Source organism: Ambystoma mexicanum, chromosome 2p, assembly GCF_040938575.1.
Source record: "Ambystoma mexicanum isolate Mex_15411 chromosome 2p, UKY_AmexF1_1, whole genome shotgun sequence".
Lineage (NCBI taxonomy): Eukaryota > Metazoa > Chordata > Amphibia > Caudata > Ambystomatidae > Ambystoma > Ambystoma mexicanum.
In genome coordinates this window covers 978,423,430-978,444,112 of record NC_090923.1, presented here as the reverse complement: position 1 = coordinate 978,444,112, position 20,683 = coordinate 978,423,430, and the positions used below count along the sequence as shown (strand labels likewise).

Below are 20,683 nucleotides of genomic sequence, written 5' to 3'. Positions count from 1 at the left end.
AATCGGGTCCTGCTCTGAGAGGCTGCCCAGAATCGGGTCCTGCTCTGAGAGAGGCTGCCCAGAATCGGGTCCTGCTCTGAGAGGGGCTGCCCAGAATCGGGTCCTGCTCCGAGAGGCGCTGCCCAGAATCGGGCCCTGCTCCGAGAGGCGCTGCCCAGAATCGGGCCCTGCTCCGAGAGGCGCTGCCCGGAATCGGGCCCTGCTCTGAGAGAGACTGCCAGGAATCGGGTCCTGCTCTGAGAGTGGCTGCCCAGAATCGGGTCCTGCTCTGAGAGAGGCGCTGCCCAGAATCGGGTCCTGCTCTGAGAGGCGCTGCCCAGAATCGGGTCCTGCTCTGAGAGGCGCTGCCCAGAATCGGGTCCTGCTCTGAGAGAGGTTGCCCAGAATCGGCTCCTGCTCTGAGAAGGACTGCCCCGAGTTAGGAACTGCTCAGTGAGAGACTGCTCAATCAGTTCCTGTTCTGTGAGTCTGTTCAAAGTCAGGTAAACAATTCTTAGAGACTGCCCATCGTCTGGTACTGCTCTCTGTGGGAGACTGCCCAGAGTCGGATACTCGTTTGTAAGAGACTGACCAGAATCAGGTCCTTCGCTGCAAGTCTGCTCAAAGTCGGGTAGACATTTAATGAAGACTGCCCAGAGTCTGCTACTGCTCTGAGAGGCGCTGCCCAGTATCGGGTGCTGCCCAGAATCGGGTCCTGCTCTGAGATGCACTGCCCAGAATCGGGTCCTGCTCTGAGAGAGGCTGCCAGGAATCGGGTCCTGCTCTGAGAGAGGCTGCCCAGAATCGGGTCCTGCTCTGAGAGAGGCTGCCCAGAATCGGGTCCTGCTCTGAGAAAGACTGCCCCGAGTTAGGAACTGCTCAGTGAGAGACTGCTCAATCAGTTCCTGTTCTGTGAGTCTGTTCAAAGTCAGGTAAACAATTCTTAGAGACTGCCCATCGTCTGGTACTGCTCTCTGTGGGAGACTGCCCAGAGTCGGATACTCGTTTGTAAGAGACTGACCAGAATCAGGTCCTTCTCTGCGAGTCTGCTCAAAGTCGGGTAGACATTTAATGAAGACTGCCCAGAGTCTGCTACTGCTCTGAGAGGCGCTGCCCAGAATCGGGTGCTACTCCGAGAGGCGCTGCCCAGAATCGGGTCCTGCTCTGAGATGCACTGCCCAGAATCGGGTCCTGCTCTGAGAGGCGCTGCCCAGAATCAGGTCCTGCTCTGAGAGAGGCTGCCCAGAATCGGGTCCTGCTCTGAGAGGCGCTGCCCAGAATCGGGTCCTGCTCTGAGAGGCGCTGCCCAGAATCGGGTCCTGCTCTGAGAGGCGCTGCCCAGAATCGGGTCCTGCTCTGAGAGGCGCTGCCCAGAATCGGGTCCTTCTCTGAGAGGCGCTGCCCAGAATCGGGTCCTGCTCTGAGAGGCGCTGCCCAGAATCGGGTCCTGCTCTGAGAGGTGCTGCCCAGAATCGGGTCCTGCTCGGAGAGGCGCTGCCCGGAATCGGGTCCTGCTCGGAGAGGCGCTGCCCGGAATCGGGTCCTGCTCGGAGAGGCGCTGCCCGGAATCGGGTCCTGCTCTGAGAGAGACTGCCAGGAATCGGGTCCTGCTCTGAGAGAGGCTGCCCAGAATCGGGTCCTGCTCTGAGAGAGGCTGCCCAGAATCGGCTCCTGCTCTGAGAGAGGCTGCCCAGAATCGGCTCCTACTCTGAGAGAGAGTGCCCCGAGTTAGGAACTGCTCAGTGAGAGACTGCTCAATCAGTTCCTGTTCTGTGAGTCTGTTCAAAGTCAGGTAAACAATTCTTAGAGACTGCCCATCGTCTGGTACTGCTCTCTGTGCCCAGAGTCGGATACTCGTTTGTAAGAGACTGACCAGAATCAGGTCCTTCTCTGCGAGTCTGCTTAAAGTCGGGTAGACATTTAATGAAGACTGCCCAGAGTCTGCTACTGCTCTGAGAGGTGCTGCCCAGAATCGGGTGCTGCTCCGAGAGGCGCTGCCCAGAATCGGGTCCTGCTCTGAGATGCACTGCCCAGAATCGGGTCCTGCTCTGAGAGGCGCTGCCCAGAATCGGGTCCTGCTCTGAGAGAGGCTGCCCAGAATCGGGTCCTGCTCTGAGAGAGGCTGCCCAGAATCGGGTCCTGCTCTGAGAGGCACTGCCCAGAATCGGGTCCTGCTCTGAGAGGCACTGCCCAGAATCGGGCCCTGCTCTGAGAGGCGCTGCCCAGAATCGGGTCCTGCTCTGATAGAGGCTGCCCAGAATCGGGTCCTGCTCTGAGAGAGGCTGCCCAGAATCGGGTCCTGCTCTGAGAGAGACTGCCAGGAATCGGGTCCTGCTCTGAGAGAGACTGCCAGGAATCGGGTCCTGCTCTGAGAGAGACTGCCAGGAATCGGGTCCTGCTCTGAGAGAGACTGCCAGGAATCGGGTCCTGCTCTGAGAGAGACTGCCAGGAATCGGGTCCTGCTCTGAGATTGCCAGGAATCGGGTCCTGCTCTGAGAGAGGCTGCCCAGAATCGGGTCCTGCTCCGAGAGAGGCTGCCCAGAATCGGGTCCTGCTCCGAGAGAGGCTGCCCAGAATCGGGTCCTGCTCCGAGAGAGGCTGCCCAGAATCGGGTTCTGCTCCGAGAGAGGCTGCCCAGAATTGTGTTCTGCTCAGAGTGAGGCTGCCCAGAATCGGGTTCTGCTCCGAGAGAGGCTGCCCAGAATCGAGTTCTGCTCCGAGTGAGGCTGCCCAGAATCGGGTCCTGCTCCGAGAGAGGCTGCCCAGAATCGGGTCCTGCTCCGAGAGAGGCTGCCCAGAATCGGGTCCTGCTCCGAGAGAGGCTGCCCAGAATCGGGTCCTGCTCCGAGAGAGGCTGCCCAGAATCGGGTCCTGCTCCGAGAGAGGCTGCCCAGAATCGGGTCCTGCTCCGAGAGAGGCTGCCCAGAATCGGGTCCTGCTCCGAGAGAGGCTGCCCAGAATCGGGTCCTGCTCCGAGAGAGGCTGCCCAGAATCGGGTCCTGCTCCGAGAGAGGCTGCCCAGAATCGGGTCCTGCTCCGAGAGAGGCTGCCCAGAATCGGGTCCTGCTCCGAGAGAGGCTGCCCAGAATCGGGTCCTGCTCGGAGAGGCTGCCCAGAATCGGGTCCTGCTCCGAGAGAGGCTGCCCAGAATGGTGTTCTGCTCTGAGAGAGGCTGCCCAGAATCGGGTCCTGCTCTGAGAAGGACTGCCCCGAGTTAGGAACTGCTCAGTGAGAGACTGGTCAATCCGTTCCTGTTCTGTGAGTCTGTTCAAAGTCAGGTAAACAATTCTTAGAGACTGCCCATCGTCTGGTACTGCTCTCTGTGGGAGAATGCCCAGAGTCGGATACTCGTTTGTAAGAGACTGCCCAGGTCCTTCTCTGCGAGTCTGCTCAAAGTCAGGTAGACGTTTAATGGAGACTGCCCAGAGTCTTCTACTGTTCTGTGAGACACTACCCAGAATCTGGTACTGGTCTGTGAGACACTGTCAAGTCTCTGATACAGCTGTGTGAGAATATGCCCAGTCAGATATTGCTTGGAGATTCTGTCTAGAGTGCGATGCAGCTTTGGAAGAGACTAAGGAATAAGGGAGGGCAAGCGCTAACTTTGTGTGAAAGGGTCCAGACATGACAGATTCTGTCCAGAGACTGGCCAGGTTCGGCGGGCGTCTTCTCAGAGTAAGATGCAGCTCCATGGCAACAAAGATGAACGTTCATTTGATGCTTAGTCTCAGAATGAAATCGGATCTGAAGTAGCCCGAGAATATGAACGATTGAAGTGAAGGGAAGCCCTCTTCTTCACTAATCTCTCACGGCATAGGTAGGATTTGGAAGCAAACTGCGCTACCGAGACCAGGAAACACAGCAGGCCCGATTAACAAGAGCACCAATGTCCCACCCTTGTGTGTGTGCGCGCACACAGTGAATACAAGGCAAATCTAGCATTGCCAATGCCATGTAGACACACAAAGATGCACTGTGGTCTTCCGCAGAGCTCAGAGAAAAGCAAACGCACATCAGGCGACGCTTGACTCCTACTAAGTAAGCCGCCGCGTTTTCTATAGCCCAGATAAAATGTCAGGAACTGGCAGCCTTGCAGCAGGAACCCCCGCAGCCGCCCCTGGCACAGAGCTGGGAGCTGGACGGCCATAATGCAAGCCCTGGGAAGGATGCTCCTTTGCCAGGCACCCATCTAGGTGGGCAGGCCAGGGGACGAAGCCCTGGCAGAGGGCTTCACAGTCGGATACGCAGCAGGTCAGCATGGAGGCGCCGTGACATCCGTGCGAGTTGCACAGCTGCTGGTCACACTATTAGAATAGCGTGAGATGCTGCAGTTCAGGATGCTGCTAGACGCCCAGAGATGGAACAGCTGGGCGTGCTGTGGCTCTAGGCACAGGCTACAGTACTGCATCAGCACGGTGTGCTGCAGGTCCGGATTGAAGCGCATTATCAAAGGTGAGTGTTGAAGCCTTTTCTAAAACAGCAAGGGGTGACGCGGGTCCACACCGGGATGGAATACTACAGGGCTGTGCTATCTGGTGATCACAGAGTGATCTGCATGCTAGAGGCAGATCTGGAGACGGAGGGATCGCTGCGGGCCAGGGCCAAGGATGGATCCGTCACTTATGAAGTTCAGAGCCCGCTAAGAAAGATCTACTGCCATGCCACCCGAGTGAGCCCAAAGATATAGTCAATTGACCCAAAAACCAAAGGACCATGACCCTGCCCAACGAAGAAAAAAAAACCTGTCTGCACATTGTTCTGTACCTCAAACTCCTCTGCAATCTTTGGTCCCTCCAGGAAGAGCCGGGTGCTCAAGTGCTCAACGGGTCCAAACCGACCAGTGAAGTCCTTGTACTCATCAAACACTTTGGGGTACATGGCGGCGGACAGGACATCTTCTGGGGTGATGTCATCTTTGTGCTTCACTTTCAGGTCATCCTCCAACTTCTCAAAATCCATGGGCGGCAGAGTGGCCCCAGGACGTCCCTCGACGCGGGGAAGATCTTTCAGGACCTGGAAGGAAGATGAAAAAGTAGTCGAAAGCATGAGGGGAGGGAGAAAGTAGTGGAGCATTAATCACTACCGAACGGTATGCATGGGCAAGTACAAATGATAAGAAAAAGACTTCATGGTATGATCACACAGACAGTAGGAACATTGAAGGTGTATGCAGCATCATCAAAGCATGCTCATTAGTGTGCGTGCTCACCATCCAACCAGAATCCGCATGGGGCCACACTGTTGCCATTGCCTTACCTAGAAATGTAGAATCTTAATCCTTTGCTATAAATCCCGCCACTGGAATTACTGCCTTCCCCAGAAAAAGGTTGCTATGTTAAGTGTTACTTGAAAACCGAGAGCTGGGTGACTTGCTATCTCTGTATTGAGTGCTTGCGCCCGTTGGCTGGGGCAGGCTTCCGAAGGGTGCAGATGCCCAGAAGGTAGGCACTACGTATTGGAGGAGCAGCCCTGCAGGATGCCAGGAACGCTCACTCATGAGCAAGGAGGCAGAGTGAGTATACAGTGTCCCCCCAGCACAGAAGGCACAGCTCGGAGGTGCCAGTGCCAAACACCACCCTCAGGCATCCAGGGAGCCACAAGCAACAGTACAGGCAGGACTCTAGATAAGATTGTGGAGTGGGAGTATTTTATTTCCTACTTTTATTGTAGTAAAATATTTTTTAGGGTGTACACAAGTGAGGCCCATTCCCAACAGGGTTATCTTTTAGGTGAATACAAATATATCGTAATGTTAAATCCTATTTTTGTAACTTAGAAAGTGGAAGCAGATCTACCCCATCTGACTGCACAAGACTATTACTGCAGAATCTGAGGGGGGTGGGGGGGGGCAGCCACACCATACCCCAGTTCTTAACTCAAAATCTCCCCTTTACCCTCCCAAAACTCTATTTTACAATCCCCAGGGTCGAAATAATACATACAATTAACTCGGGCACCAATGCAAAAGTGGCCCATATTCACAAACGGCAATGTGTCCCTCTTGTGACAGACTGTTTGATTAGTAACCAAGGATGAGATTTTTGGTCAAATGTGTTGCAAATTGTGCCTTGTAAAGAATATTTGTTGAGTAACACTGCTGAAAACCAATAGGGGCACAGTGAAGTATCGCATCAAACTGCCATATTTTGACCAAAGAAATTCCAAATTCTGACCAAAAACAGGCTCACTTTAACCAAAATAACTGGCCCACCCTAGCAACTTGAACCTACAGTTCGGGTTCTGCCCTACAGGCCAGTCCGAGTCCGATTAAGCGCCCCCACCCCACCACCTACCCTAAACTTGCCATGTGGAAACGCAGTAAAACGCCCTACTACAAAAATGCAGTCATGCAGGAAGCCAATTGATTCTACGCACGTTGAGTGTTGCGCAATGGCGAGGGTATTAACATTTGCAATGCAATGTAGTCCAAATAGAAGATGTTAATGGCAGAGAATGTCTGCATCGCGCCCCCCAGCCCCAGAAGGTTCTTGACGAGGAAGTGTTTCAGATTGTGCATTATACAATCCAGGTGGGAAGAGAAGAAGAGTTGATTATGTGATTATGGTGGTGATGTATTTGATCAGACCAGGAAATCTTATTAGCTAGCTTGGAATTGCATTGATCACGTGGTGGTATGGTTTGTTTGAGGTCTGATCTTGTGGCCACATGCTTTTTGCTTCAGTCGGAACACATTCTGTTAGGCTGGATGAGCGTTGGGATAGCGATCAAAGGGTGATTTTATTTCTCGGGGGAATGTTGGCTCTTGGGGCGCTGATTGTATTCTTGAAGTGGGACATGAAGTTGCTCCATCGTTCTTGATTGAGGAGGAGAAGCAGGAAGCTTATGTGGTGGTTCTCGCTTCCTCGAGGATACCCAAGAGCTCTTTAGAGGCAAGGTTGGCTTTGCATAGGCCGGCATGGAAGATCGTTTTGGGGTTTCACCAGATAGTGTGAAAGTCCGGTCTGTGGAGGGCTGGAGTGCACACCATTGTCTCCAGTTGGCTGAATATACTTCAGCAGAGAGACGGGGACAGGGAAATACAAATATGGTTACAGAATCGAATCTTGGGGAAAGGCTCAATAGAGTACAGCAATGTGAGAAACATCAAAAACTTCACCACAAGTGAACTAGATCATGTTTTCAGAGACCAAAAACACGGATTGCTGTTTTGCAGAAACATATCACTGCCTTGGGACACAGTAGAAACGCCAACTGGAAGACAAGGGTTCAGTGCTTCCCATTCTTCTTGCACAAGAGCGGAATACACCATGAATAGCATAAAGTGTTCCTAGAATGACCAAAACAAACTTAATAGGATTCACTGATCCCAGAATAGAACAATGAGCCGTAATTCAGAACCATATATATAGTGAAAGCGTGGAGAGAAAAGGAAAGGGGGAGTTCAATGCATTCTAGCGGCGGAGGCGACTTTACCATAGAACGCAACGGCTCTGGGAAGCCACCATGTGGGACACCAATGTGACCCTGCAGGAACTCCACGACAGACAGTGGGAAGGACAGCTCATCTGCAGTGTTTTCCACTTCCTCCCGAGTCAACCCGTTGTGCACCATGAACTGCGCAAGGTCGCCGACGATCTTTGATGAAGGCGTGACCTGGAAGGCACAAGACAAGGGAACCAATGAGCATAGATATGCATTGCAATACTTCACTGTGCGTAAATAAACGGTAGTGGCAAATCACTCTGAACCCACTGATTCAACACAGGCACTGAAAGTAAACTAATGCATGGGTCGGTCAGACAGTCAGTCTCTCTCTCTCTCTCTCTCTCTCTCATTGGTTAACTAGTTAAGATACTTAAAGACCAATGGTTAGCTCAAATCTACAAAATTATTGTGCATTCACAAACAGAAGGTTGCCTGACAGCATCCACACATCCACTATACCGAGATCCATTATAGGAGTCTCAGATGACGATCATGGTGAGAGGCAAACATGGCCGGCAACGGCCCACCAACCTGAGCGAAACAAGGGCCTCAGCTCGGACTGTGGGCCATTACCGGGCATGTCTGCACCCCCGCCAGAGTCGTGAAAGCCATTCGCGCCCCAGGGTTTATCCAAGGTGCAAATGTTTTTTTTTCTTCCCTCTGGAGATTTGCTGCTTGAAAAGCCAATCTCCGCAAGAGAAAAAAATAAACAAATAAAAATAAAAAAGAAGAGGGCAGCCACCATATATTTCTGTGGCAGCGGCCGGGATCGGAAAGAGAGCAGGGACTGCAGCATAAAGCTCTGGTCCCCGGCAGGTAAGTGTGGAGGGAAGGAGGGGGATGAAAAGAGCAAGGGTTAATTTTGGGTCGGGTGGGAAGGCAACAGCGAGAAACTCCCTGTTCCCTCCCCACATAAAATAGAACAAAAAATGTTGCCACCCGGGGAAGGGCGTTGGGTGGCTGTAAGCAGCAGGTGGAGAATGTCTATTCTCGCCCGCTGTTCAAGCCACCTGATGGGCTGATGGCCCTTCCTCGGGTGCGAATGTTGTCTCCTGCCTAGATAGGACGTACAAATCATCTGTCTGCTCATGTAGTACTGCTACGCTCAGGCAACAGGCTATCCTTCATTTTCACTTGGCCTGTCCTTCAATAGACACAACAAGAGTCTCCAGTATGGTATCGTCCTCATTTTCTGAACCTTTGGGCAAGAGTCCCCCCAACAGTCTAATGGCCCGACAGTGAGCAGATATTTCTAAAGGTCATTTTATTGTATTGTTTACTTCGCTCTTAATGGAAAGAAAACACAAATTCATTGTTGTATAAATGGGTCAAAGAATATTTGCCGAAGAACTCAGTCGCTTGGACAGGAAATTGGACTTACTTCAAATTCAGCAGCCTTAGCCACCTCTAGGCCAAATAAGAGATCACGAGGTTGCACAAATGGAACCATGTATGTACACCGGTGTCAGACAGCTATCTAACACAGGCTTGCTTGCTCAATCTGCTGGCCTGGACACTGCCAGATTGTGTCGTCATCGTACCTCCGACAACTAACACACTTGGCTCCATCAGGGCAATTTTCAGGAAGGTGCTTGGAATGGGGCACATGAAGTTCCTTTCACAGCTTCTAATAGTCCTATATGAACGCCCTGTTCCATGCTTCGAAACAGACATCTGTGGAGCCACCTACATACTCCAGCTGCAAGCCTCCTACCAGATCACCAATCCCAAGAGGCAACGGCTGTGTCCTTGGCTCAGACAGTGTGGGCGTGCATGTTAGCTGGAAGTGGCCTCCTTGATGGCCGAAACAATCCACCTTGCTATAGAGGCCTTGGATGCCTGATAACCGGGACTTGACACCCCCGAAAGGGACAAACAGAACGTCCGACTTGCGGAAGTCCTTAGTCCTGTCCAGATAGAATTTCAGAGTGCGTCTGACATCCAGACAATGCAAGACCTGGATAAAGCTGCTTCCCGTACACCTCCAAGATCTTCTCCTCCTTGCCTACCAGTGCTGAGGGCAAGGTGGCCGATGACGACTGCAGCTTTGAATAGAGTGACACCGCAGCAATCACCCGAAGAGTGTGGTTGAGGGTGGGCCGACAGCAAGAGTGCCTCCCCCTCCATTTGTCTATACTAAGCGTCCAGGCGCTGATCGACAGGATGGGCCGAATGCGGCTTGAGCCACCCCTTAATGGCCAAGCCGACAACGTCCTTCTGCATCAGAATCCCCATTCTAGCCGCGGGGCATGGAGTGAAGACCTCTGCAAGCACCCCGCCTCCGGTTGTTCAACTTCGGGTTGAAGAAGGCCCAAGTACTCTGCCAGACCTGCAAGTCGGGCATGGAAGGCCTTGGCTGACGATGGTGCGTCAAGGTATTCTTCCTCATCTGTGTCCACCAGGGCATCCGCCTGGTCCGGAGACGGAGGAGGGGTCCTGGGCGCCGAGGGCTGAGGTGTGGAGACCGGAGCTGGAGGCTGGTACAGAACCGCCTGAACTGTGGGAGGCAGGGGAGCCGGAATCGAAGGAGCCGGCGTGGGCAGCAGGGGCTGGACCAGGGCTTGGGCCGCTGGAGCCATAGGAGGAATGACTATAGATGCAGGCGGAGGGGCCGGAGGGAGCATGTCGCCGATTACGTTCCTAAGGATGGACCCCATCTGAGGAGATCTCATGAGGGTGTGGAACTTTTTCAAAGAACCTGTCCTCACAGGCCGATGGGGTGAAAGGTTATATTGATGGGCTAGCGGGCAGCTGCTCAGGCTGGTGCGTATTCTGTGTAGCTGTTTGCGGGGTAAACCTGCCATGCGCTGCTGATGGATTCGCTGTAGGCCATGTACCTGGCTGACACCAGTCCCACCTTGTAACTCGTTCTCCCACCTGCTCCGTTCCTCGGGTTGGTATCGGACCAGTGGCCATCTTGTTTGGCGCGGCGGCCATCTTGTCGAACTGCATCCCACGTGCAGAAGTTGTGGTGCTTGGCTCACTGGGCCCAGCCTCCTCCAGGACTCTTGGCGATGAGACCTACCCTTCACCTCAGGGCGAGGCCTGGTAGGCGTGTCGCCCTCGGCAGTGTTGCCAGTAGTGCTGCATGCAGGCACCCCTTCTGACATGTTGCCGGTACAAAGGCATAGCCCCCCGGGTATACACCCGGTAAAAGAACCTTGTGGTCCCTCAGCACCGTCTCCGGAAGGATCTACAAATTCTCTGCCTGGCGGCCAGTAGTTGAATTGGCCTAGGTACCCGTGCTGGTGCGAGAACCCGAGAGGTTCCTCCCATCTGGGTGTTTCCTTGGAAAGGAGTCACCCTTGCAGGGTGCATTGGAAAAGAGCGGCCCTCCCTTGGGCCTTGATTTATGTCTGACAAAGACCTTCAAGTCCTCCGGAAGTGACTTCTCGAAGAGCTCCCTCCACCTAGCTAGTCTGTTCTTCAAAAACATGTGAAAAAAGTGCGTTGCATGCAGTGCAACCCTCCCATCTGTTGTCGGGGCCAAGGCAGCAGAGGCAAAGGGCGTGGGGATATGATGTAGGGAAGAGCCACTCACAGGCTGGTCACCTGCTGAAGCCTGCTGAAGTCGACATGCGCCGGGGAGGAGCGTGGCATCAGAGGACAGAGTACTTGAATGATAAAAGAAGACAAAAAAGACAGAAAGTATCCAGGGAAGAGCGCATGGTTTACATGGCCGAAGCCAAACCCAGGAGCGCTGGTGAAATCGGCCCATTCCCATCGACACGGAAAAGGGGACAGACGAGTGGCACCGGTGGGCTAAGTCGGGGGAGCGCATGCTCCCGGGGCTGTGCCCACACGCACCTCTAAATTTAAGGAGGAAGATGATGTTTTCTGGTGAAAAAGGTTCCATCTTCCATCTGTAGCGAGGGATGCCCATGCATTATGGAGGAAAGAGGACAGAACGTAAGAGTAATAAACAAATCCATTACGTACTGCAAAGTGGCTGCCCAATAATATGCCAGAAAACAGTGGAGTCCCACCCCTCCTTTGCCAGCCAGCAATTGTAGTGTGGACAAAGTCACCCGCACAACGCCCCCTTCCATATCAATTTCCCAAGTATCTTATTTAGAGTAGCAAAATACTAATTTTTCAATATCGTAGGCATCGCCTGATACACATATAGCATTCTTGGTAGCACTATCGTTTTCACCAGCGCTATCTGTCCCTGATATCGGGAACTTCCTTCAGAATTCAACTAATCTATCCAGGGCAATCAGCCTCTGCTCAACCTTCTGTTCATACACACTTTGCCAGTTGCATTGATCCGTATCCTCAAACACTTGAAACCCTCCTCTGATATCGTCATCTGTAGGTGTGAAAAGCTTCTCTCCAGTTCCTTTGGTTAGGTGTAGATGATTGATTTGTAATGTTTAACCATCAATCCGAGAGAGTTCCAAACACTCTCACGGTATGTAATATTCCTTCCATGTTATTGACCGGATCTTGTACATGTCGTAGGATGTCATCTGCAATGTGGCACCTCTCTCCAGTTATTAGCACACCTACCGCCTCATATTTTTTGCGGCTTATTCTGGCCAATGGTTTTATTGCTAACGAAAAGAACTGTTGCAAAAGGGGGCAACCATTTCTAGTGCCCATACCTACCCACCAGGGGTCAGATATCGTTAAGTTAACCCTAAACCTGGACTTGTATCCCTTGTTTAATAGACAGACGCAAGCAATTAAACTGCCCCAGATGCTTTTTTTCCAGAACTATCCATTGGAAATCCCAGTTAATGGAGTCACACACTTCGTACAAATCTAAACTGGCCACTGCCATTGTGAGGAATTCAACCATCCACACAAGGAGAGTGCACTTGCCTGGGCTTTTTTGAAGTTTTGTAATTAAAATCAATGATGGGAGATCAACCTCAGAAAATGTTTTTGGGGCTAATCCACACACATTTTCCTATGCTCGGCGCACAACAAATAGATAGTCAAGATTACTCTAAGGGGCCACAGCCTACAGGTGCAGCCCTCCCTGTCACATTTAGCTGGAATGTGACAGCCACTGGTACATCAAAGCATCTCTGAAGGGGGGGAGGCAACACCTTCCTACGGCCATGGCCAGCCTAAAACATCAAAGGTTCCATGGATCCACCCTGTTCTATTGTCAAAGTTTTGTGTGGTGGTGGCGCATACTGATAAGAGTTAAATGAAAAGAGACCCCAAAGAGGAATAGTCACAGAACACAAGGGACAGGAAACACCAATGATATGCAATGTGTCAGCTTGAAGCTAGCTCTCACCCCTCTATATGAAGGGCAGTGAATGTCATGTCTGGGACAACTTTTTACAGTAGGAAACCCCTGCAGGGAATCCCCTTTCAGAGGGAAGAAGTATGTGATTTGATGAAGACAAAAAGTTAGGATTCAGAGAGCTCAAATAACTAGAGAGATACTTTGATCCATAACCGAAAGGGAAATGAGTGGGACTTAGTAGTACATCTGGTCACCCCTTACCTTTCCTGTTGCAAAGCACTCTGGTTATGACCTCACGCATAACGGAACATTGTTGGTGGGGACCCAGGATTGGTTCATTAAGGTAGGCTTAGCCTGCACCAATCACTGGGGCCCTTTTGGCATTAAAAGAGGGCTGAGTCCCTCACTTAGCAGATCATCCGACGGCTTTGAAAGGTGTAAGAAGGAAGACTCATTTGGACCGTAGCTGAGGGTACAGTCTGTCTTACAGCTTCCGCGAGTGAAGGATGGCCAGGATTTGCAGGTGGGAAGCACGATCCCTCCTCTAAACATTCCAGGGAATAGAAGGAGATACCAAACTCAGAGGACCCGTCCAGCAGCTCCAGAACCAATACCCAGCCAGCACACAGCATGCCCTGCTAGGTTCTGCCAGCAAACTTCCTAGGTGGGAAGTGCCAGAGAGTCACGAGCCCTGCGAAGAAGCTAGGAAGAGTGCCACAACAAGCACCAATCAGCATCCATCTTTTAAGGACATTTTCGAGACAGTCCAGCCCTCGAATCGCGACCGGCTGTACCACTGACTGTTGTCACGATGCAGTCACTGAAGTCATTCGTGACACCTGAACCAGCGTTTCAGATCTGCCAACCAGCACCGGGACAACTATTCCTGACCCCCGAGCCACCATGTAAGGCCAGCCTGCACCCGTCCATCAAGCCTCGCTTGCCGAAATGCCTGCCGCCTGATACCCGCAGCGGTCTCCAGTCTTGAACTCTGTTGCAGGAGCTGCAAAGCGTCCTGGAACCGACTTGACACTGTCAAGCATCAAAATCATCTCAAGCACCAGGTACATTGTGGGTCTGTCCCCCTAGTCCTTCTCTGAAGGCCCCTAGTGACATTTACCACCCCTTGCTCCAATGGTGCTGAAACCAAATAACCTTTAATAGTTCATACTGATTGCTTTACCAACTACCCTCCCGTCAGTATCCAGAGTGCATCCCTTTCCTTCGTGAAACTGTCTGTCCTCTGTGTTCCTTTACAGGGTAAGTTGTATTTTGTAGTGTGCTAGAACTGTCTGTTGTAATAATAAAGTCGATGTGTATACAACCTTGACTGAACAGTCCCTTTTATCATTGGGTAATAATTGTAATTTCGCTGTGTTGCAACTAACGAATGATCCACGACCTTCCGAGATAAGCCTGACGTTTCGTCTATGTTATAATAATTGGACAGGGAGGTTTATAATTTACTTTTGCTTCCAATCTGTTTGGATCCCTTCTGGTGTACTAGAGGTGTGGGCTGATTGATGGTTTAGAAACAGAAATTCATCCCTGGACCGCTGGTGCCTCAGTAGTTGATTCTTCACAGCCATACTGTTTGAGGTGCCCCTATAACTGTCCAGCAATAGGAATAGTTGCAATAAATTGTGAACAATGCTCCTTCCCCCAATAGATCCCATCTGGTCCTGGTGATATGATATGATTGTTTATTTATATAGCTCCTATACACAATGCGTTTCAAAGCGCTTCAAGGCAAGGAATGGAACAATGGAAAATACAAGGACATTCTTACAGGCCATGAACCATAAGTATGTGAAATTAACTATCGTAGTCAGCCTGATGACATTTCAGAGAGTGCAAGCGCTACAACATAGATAAGGAAGGGAGGGGGGAGAGTGGGAAGGAAATGGAAACAGACAGGAGACTACCGTACTAGGCCTGACAGACAGAGAAAAACCAAAAGGTGAGGGAGAGGGGTGCAGAAAGGGAGGGTAGGAACAAAACAAGAGACTATCATACTAGGCTGATGACATTCAGATAGTGCTGGACGGGTGGGGGGAGGTGGAACAAGTAAGGGGAGAGGGAGGAGACAGACTAGGTTGATATCATACTAGGTCTAGTGATAATTCTGCTAGAGTAAGTGCATAGAAGAAAGTAAGGGGAGGAGATAGGAAAGGGGAGAGGAGGAGAGAACAGAGAGTAAGCAGTCAAAAAGAGTGGAGAAGCACGAGGGGAGAGCGAATATAATTGTAGAAGTTATTACTAACACATAATGTTGCAAGCCAGGATACAAGATGAAGATGGGAACAGCATGATTCAGGACCACCATGAGTACAAGATGCAAAGGAAGTCCAGCATGAGAGTTGGGAAAGGGTGATGCACCGTGAATCAATGAAGTCCATAAAAGTCAATCCAGCATTGGCCACAAGACAGTGATGGTGAAACCAGAATGTATCAGGACAGACAGACTCCTGCAGAAGTAGGCTGGTGGGAGAGGGGGGGAGCAGGGTAGAAGAATCAAGCAAAACAGGCTGGGGGGGTGGGCACAAGGGAACATCACGGGGGGCCCAATGGGTGGACCAGCTTTTGCATAACATGGATAAGCCTTCTAGCCAGGATCTTACACAAAATCTTAGTGTCCACATTTATCGACAGTGGTCTGTATGACCCAGTCTTCAGGATCCCTGCCCTCCTTTCGCAGCACCACCACCACCAGGTCCTCCAGTAAGGAGTCTGGTAGCCTGCTGTCTTCAGAGATTTTAAATGTACATCTAGCAATTTTGGGGCCCAGTAACTCCTGTGGGTCCTGTAGACCTCAACTGCCAATCCATCCATCCATCCATCCATCCATCCATCCATCCATCCCAGATGTCTTACCCACTCACCTGTAGCCCATTCCACATCTTAGGCCATGATTGGGACCACCCAGAGGCTCTCTTTGTTGGGCCGTCTATTGAGTGCCACTTCCTCCAGCCACTACAGTGCCGCTACATGGTCTATTCATTCTCTGCTAGCGTCAAGATGAGCATAAAAGTCCCAGAACACACTACGAATCTTGTTCGGGTCAGTGACCAGTGCACTTTCCTTGTCCCTAACCGTAGCACAAGTTTGCTTCCTATTTTCCCTCTTGACCAACCAGACGAGAAACCTCCCCGATTTATCCCCTTCCGCATGATGTTTCGCGACATACCCTGCACATTAATGGAGGTGTAACCTATCCCTTTTCCCAGTTAGGTCCTCCCTTGCAATGCATACTTTTTGGGCAACGCTGCAGGCAGCAAGAGAGGCCGGGTAACCCGTGCCCTATGGCAACCAGGCAGGGGAGAGGTGCGAACAAAGCCCAGCAAATGGGCAGTGCTCCCCCTCTCCCCACCACAGCGACACGCAGTCGCTGGCCCGGGAAGCGAAGAAGGAAGGGCAGGGTGTTAATTAACACCCTGCCCTTCCTCCCAAAGGGGTGCGAGGCACCAATGACAGGAAAAGCAGGAAGTAGGCAGGGTACAACATGTAATTGCCGTCTGCAACACAGCCCCCCACACAGGCACAACAAAGAACCAGGGGCAGCCCCTGGGTCGAATATAAGGAGATGCCTTGGCGGCAGAAAAACAGAATCAGTTTGTGGTCCCTGCACAGGGACGCAAGCAATCCAGTTTGGGGCCCTGCACGGGGACCCCAACAAAAGAGTTCTTTGCATACGCAGAGTCTCTCTTCTTTTTGAGCATTGTTCTGCTCATTTACTAAGGTTCTGCCTGGGAACATGTGCGTTTTATTCGCTCCATTCCAGAGAAGCATTGTTTTGAACCTGCTGTTTGTTTGTTGCATCAGCAGCGCGTTGGTCAACGCCGGGGGCAAAAAGGACAGCTAAAAAGATCAGAAGGACAAAGAGCTGCCAGAGAGGGAAGCGCCGTTGGGTGTGTCAGCAAGCGACCGCTTTTGCGATACAGTGAGTCCGCCGGAACTGATAAGAGTAGCAGCCGCTCCCACGTAAAACATGCCAGAAGCGCACTCACTCACAGGGGAGGTCCGATTTTCCCCCAGACACATCGACACAGTGGGGGCAATGCAGTCAAGTTAACGCTCACCTGAGTGTTTTTGTTAGCTGGGCTCCATAGAACAACGTGATCAACTAGCTACGAGGCTCCAACTGGAGGCAGTGCCAGCATGAAAAAGCATCCAGCCGGGGAAAAACACGGGTAAGCGAAACCCGGCAAAGGTTGCCCTGGCGACCATCAGCAAAACGAGGCCACGGTAGTGAAACCAGCACTCGGAGCAGCCAAAAAATACATTTGTTGAACATTAAATGCAGCACATAGCAAAACCAGGCAATTTACGGCAACACGTTTAAGAGTAAACGGTGCAATTGGAAGCAGGACGACGCAGAGCTAGGCGATTTTGTTATCAACATAGGAGCCAGTGCTAACTTTGCATGTAAACAGACAACACTGTATGCCAGAACAACAAAGTCAAACCCTCCAGCCACGAAAAACAGCACCCTGAACAAGGGACGCAAATGGCGGGCGAACGCGCCGGCGAAGGTGGCATGGCGGGCGCCGCCCCTTAGTGGGGGTTGCCCAGCCTACCTCCTCCCCCCCACGACTCAAACAGGTCAGGGGGCAGGGGGGGGGGGACACGTTAGCCCGCCCCTGGAAGAGGACGGGAGCGTGTGAAACGTGAGGGGCAGGGAACCGAGGGAGAAGCAGGCCCCATAAAGGCACGGTTTTTTCTAGACCCCATCACATTCTCCCTCGGTTTCCTGCCTCACCGGATCGTGTTTTTGTTTTGTTGCAGGAGTGCAAGGAGGAAAGTTTCCAGTGGGTGGCCTATTCTGTTGCAGAGTGGATATCGTGGTGTGGTGTTTCCAAGGAGTCTGGATGAGAGTTTCTGGTGTACAGGGGCAGTTTCTTTGTTCCGGAAGGAGGGCCCCGTTCCAGCCGGAGGGTTTTGTGTCGCGGAACAGTGGAAGAAAAGGTACGGCCTTGGACGGAGATAGGAAGGTATGGGGGTTCGCGGGTGTTTGTTGTATGGCTGGACGCCGGGTATTTAAAGAAGTCGGCGGTGGGTCGAGTAGCAGGGTCGGTGAGGGTACTGCCTTAGGGAACAGCCTTGCGGGCAGCGGTAATGAATATGGGGAATAGGTGCATGTGATGCAGAGGATATGTAGTTGATGCATGGGGCGGACTTAGGCCTCGGGCTACTAACTTTGTGCCGGTAGATGCAGGTGGTGAGGTTAGCGAATGCATGCAGGGGACAAGGCCAAGGGTGATTTGTGGTCGGGATTGCGGGCGGAGTGGGGATTTCCACTGCAGGAAGCTCCATTTACACGGTGCATGGGGGATGCCACAGCCGGGCGGTTATTTCAGCGTCGGTCGGGGGAGTAGATCACCACGGTGCCGGGGGGCAGTCTGACCCAATGGTTATGGGGGCGCAGAGTGGCTGGGAGCAGGGGCGGGTTGAGGGGCGCAGGGACTGCAGGGTGGTGAGGTTGGGGGGCACAGGCAGGGGAGGCACCCCACCCCCTTCTTGCCCCGTAGCACAGGTTCCGGCCGGATCCGGAGGAAGGTGACCAGTGGGTGCAAGGAAGGTTGCTCCAAGAGTTCCATGGCAGCTGTTGTCGGTTCCGGTCGGGGGTGATAAGGTAACGCATAGGAATTTTAGCTTCGTGTTAGCGCTGTCGGCCGTTAGTAGCAAGGCGGCTGCGAAGCAAGGAGAGGGAGGGGTATCGGTGGGGGCATCACGGTGTAAAGGCAGGGACAAGGGGACAGTTTAACCCAGTGACCAGAGGGGCCAGTATGTGAAAGGGATTATGGAATTTGTAGTACAGTGGGTCGGATTGCAAAAAGGCTGTGGGGGGATCAAATAGAAGGGTACCGGGTAGAACAGAGGGCGGCATCGGTAATACCAAGATAGACGCGTGTGTGGGTGAGCATTAACGTGTTGTGGAGGGTACGGGTACCGCAGTCGCATCGGGCGTATCGGATGGCCGGAGGATCAAAGTTGGTCGTTGTACATGGAGGGCGGTATCGGCAGGGCAGGACATTCAGCGGTGAAGGCGGCTGCTTTGCTGCTTGCTATTGTGTAAGCATAAGTGAAAGTAAAAAATCAGAGGACTGGACATACACGGGGGCTATGGGCAGACCAGGATAGTGGGGAGCTAATGTTTAGGCAGTCTTGTTCCATGGTCGCTCACCGGGGTAACAAAGTTGTGGCAACAATATGTTACGTGCGTCAGACTCACAAGGCCTAGGCTATACTCGGCCACCCCCCGCCCCCGTCAGGAATATGTTTCATAGTCCGTGCGTACGGGCGGGCCCCCTTTGGGCGGTAACTTTAACTATACGTTGGAGGTATGTGATATGTTGTTGTTATTGCGAGGGCCGCCGTGCCACGTGCTACTAAGCCAAAGCATGGTGTTCCGGTGGCGGATGAATGCAGCAGGTTGTTTCCAATTTCTATGGCCGCCGCACCATGCGTTTAAAGCAAAGCCAGTATGTTCGTGCGGAGGTAGTGCAACACGTTCTTTTCAATGGCGATGGCTGGCCTCCGCGCCATGTGTTTTAATTGTGTGTTGGAGGGAAGTTACTGGGGGGGATCTAGCATGTTGTTTCTTTCACAAGCCCAAACCAATGGCCGCCGCACCACGGGTACTAAAGTCTAGTAGGGGCGGCATGTTTTCACGGTTTTAGGCTGCCACGCCACATTTTCGTAGGCTCGAATAAATGCAGCATTTAAGTATGATATTATGGGCGCACAATAGTTGTATTTAAGATTAGGATGCGCCACTCTTTAATTTAGGAATGTCAGGATACCAAGAATTCCCAATTTGAGTAGAGGTATAGGTCAAACGGCGGGTACAAGACGATGCGGCGCTAGCAGAGGGCCCAAAGAAGGAATGGAGAATAGAGGGGCGGGCTTTATCGCATTTGGGGTGAAATGTGGGGGGAAGGGGGGATTGCAAAACATGGGGGGGGTGAACCTTGTTGGAGTGGCTACAAGGATCTTGTGGGTTCGGACGCATAGGCTGAGGAAGGCGCTGGTAGTTGCATGCAAGGACAGAAGGGGGTCCTCAAGGCAGCATCAAGGCCCGGTTTAGCGGCCAGACGGAGTACGAGAATTCAAATGTTCAAACTCGGCGCGGCACAGGGCTTGTGGTGAATTACTTGTCATGGAGCTCATTCAGGGGGCGCGTGGCGTTGTAGGATAGGAAAATGTTATGTCATGGGGGAAGACGAGGGTAAGAGGTGGGGGGGACAAAGAGCTTGCAATGCCTTGTGGGTAAGTGTTACGACTGAATTAGGTTGACCTCCAACCAAAGGAAATGTACAAAATAATATTTTAAAACAGCGCAATTTCTTTATATATGAATTCAACTTTAAACCACTTCCATGACACGGATGACGAGTTACTTCACTGTGCGGCTAATAGTTTTGACCAGTGTTGGGAGTAAGACCACACGGAGCACCACACATTTGCTTCGAGCCCCCTCACCCCGTGCAGAGTGTGGCTGGGGATTGGGGTGCTCGGTCCGGCGAAACAGGGAGTAAGGGGGGGCACAATATTAAGGGATACAGAACTGGACACCGCGAATTGGGGGGGGGGGACAAGGTTAGAGCACAAATAACACATCCAAGCATCATCTGTTGGGCAAGACAGTTCAAATAAACCAACAAGTATGTATCACAAAGTAACGTGCCGCAGGGGCAAAGTGCGGATTAATGGAGAGGCATTGCCTGAAGGGGGCAGTAGAGAATTCACTGGAACTAATTTCCAATCCACTATAAATCCACATGGTAAGGAAGCTAATCAATGTGCAAATAAACTATATGCAAGGGCATCGCGGATTTATTCGTGGCATCTATGGTTAATAGATCTTTGATCATTCGCTAATGTAACTTCTATAAAGTAGTTCATCATGAAGTAATCGTACTTCAAAGGAAGGTCCCACGTGAGCACCTGCGACCCGGCAGTATCGTATTCTCCTCCTATTGGTCCTCTGGGACTAAAATACGTTTATTTAAGTAAATACAGTAATACAGCTGAGGAGGGGGGGGGGGCGGC

At 51.9% G+C, this 20,683-nt stretch overlaps 1 protein-coding gene across 5 annotated transcripts in view; it reads right to left on the bottom strand.

The window, feature by feature from the left end:
* PC (pyruvate carboxylase) overlaps positions 1 to 20,683 on the bottom strand; it is a 2,561,538-nt gene that overhangs the window by 55,622 nt on the left and 2,485,233 nt on the right. For all 5 annotated transcript variants that reach the window (XM_069644789.1, XM_069644792.1, XM_069644793.1 and 2 more), the window contains 2 exons: positions 7,414 to 7,593; positions 4,744 to 4,992 (listed from right to left, as the gene is read on the bottom strand). In XM_069644789.1, coding sequence (XP_069500890.1) covers positions 4,744 to 4,992; positions 7,414 to 7,593 — 429 coding nt within the window. The remainder of the gene's footprint in view (positions 1 to 4,743; positions 4,993 to 7,413; positions 7,594 to 20,683) is intronic.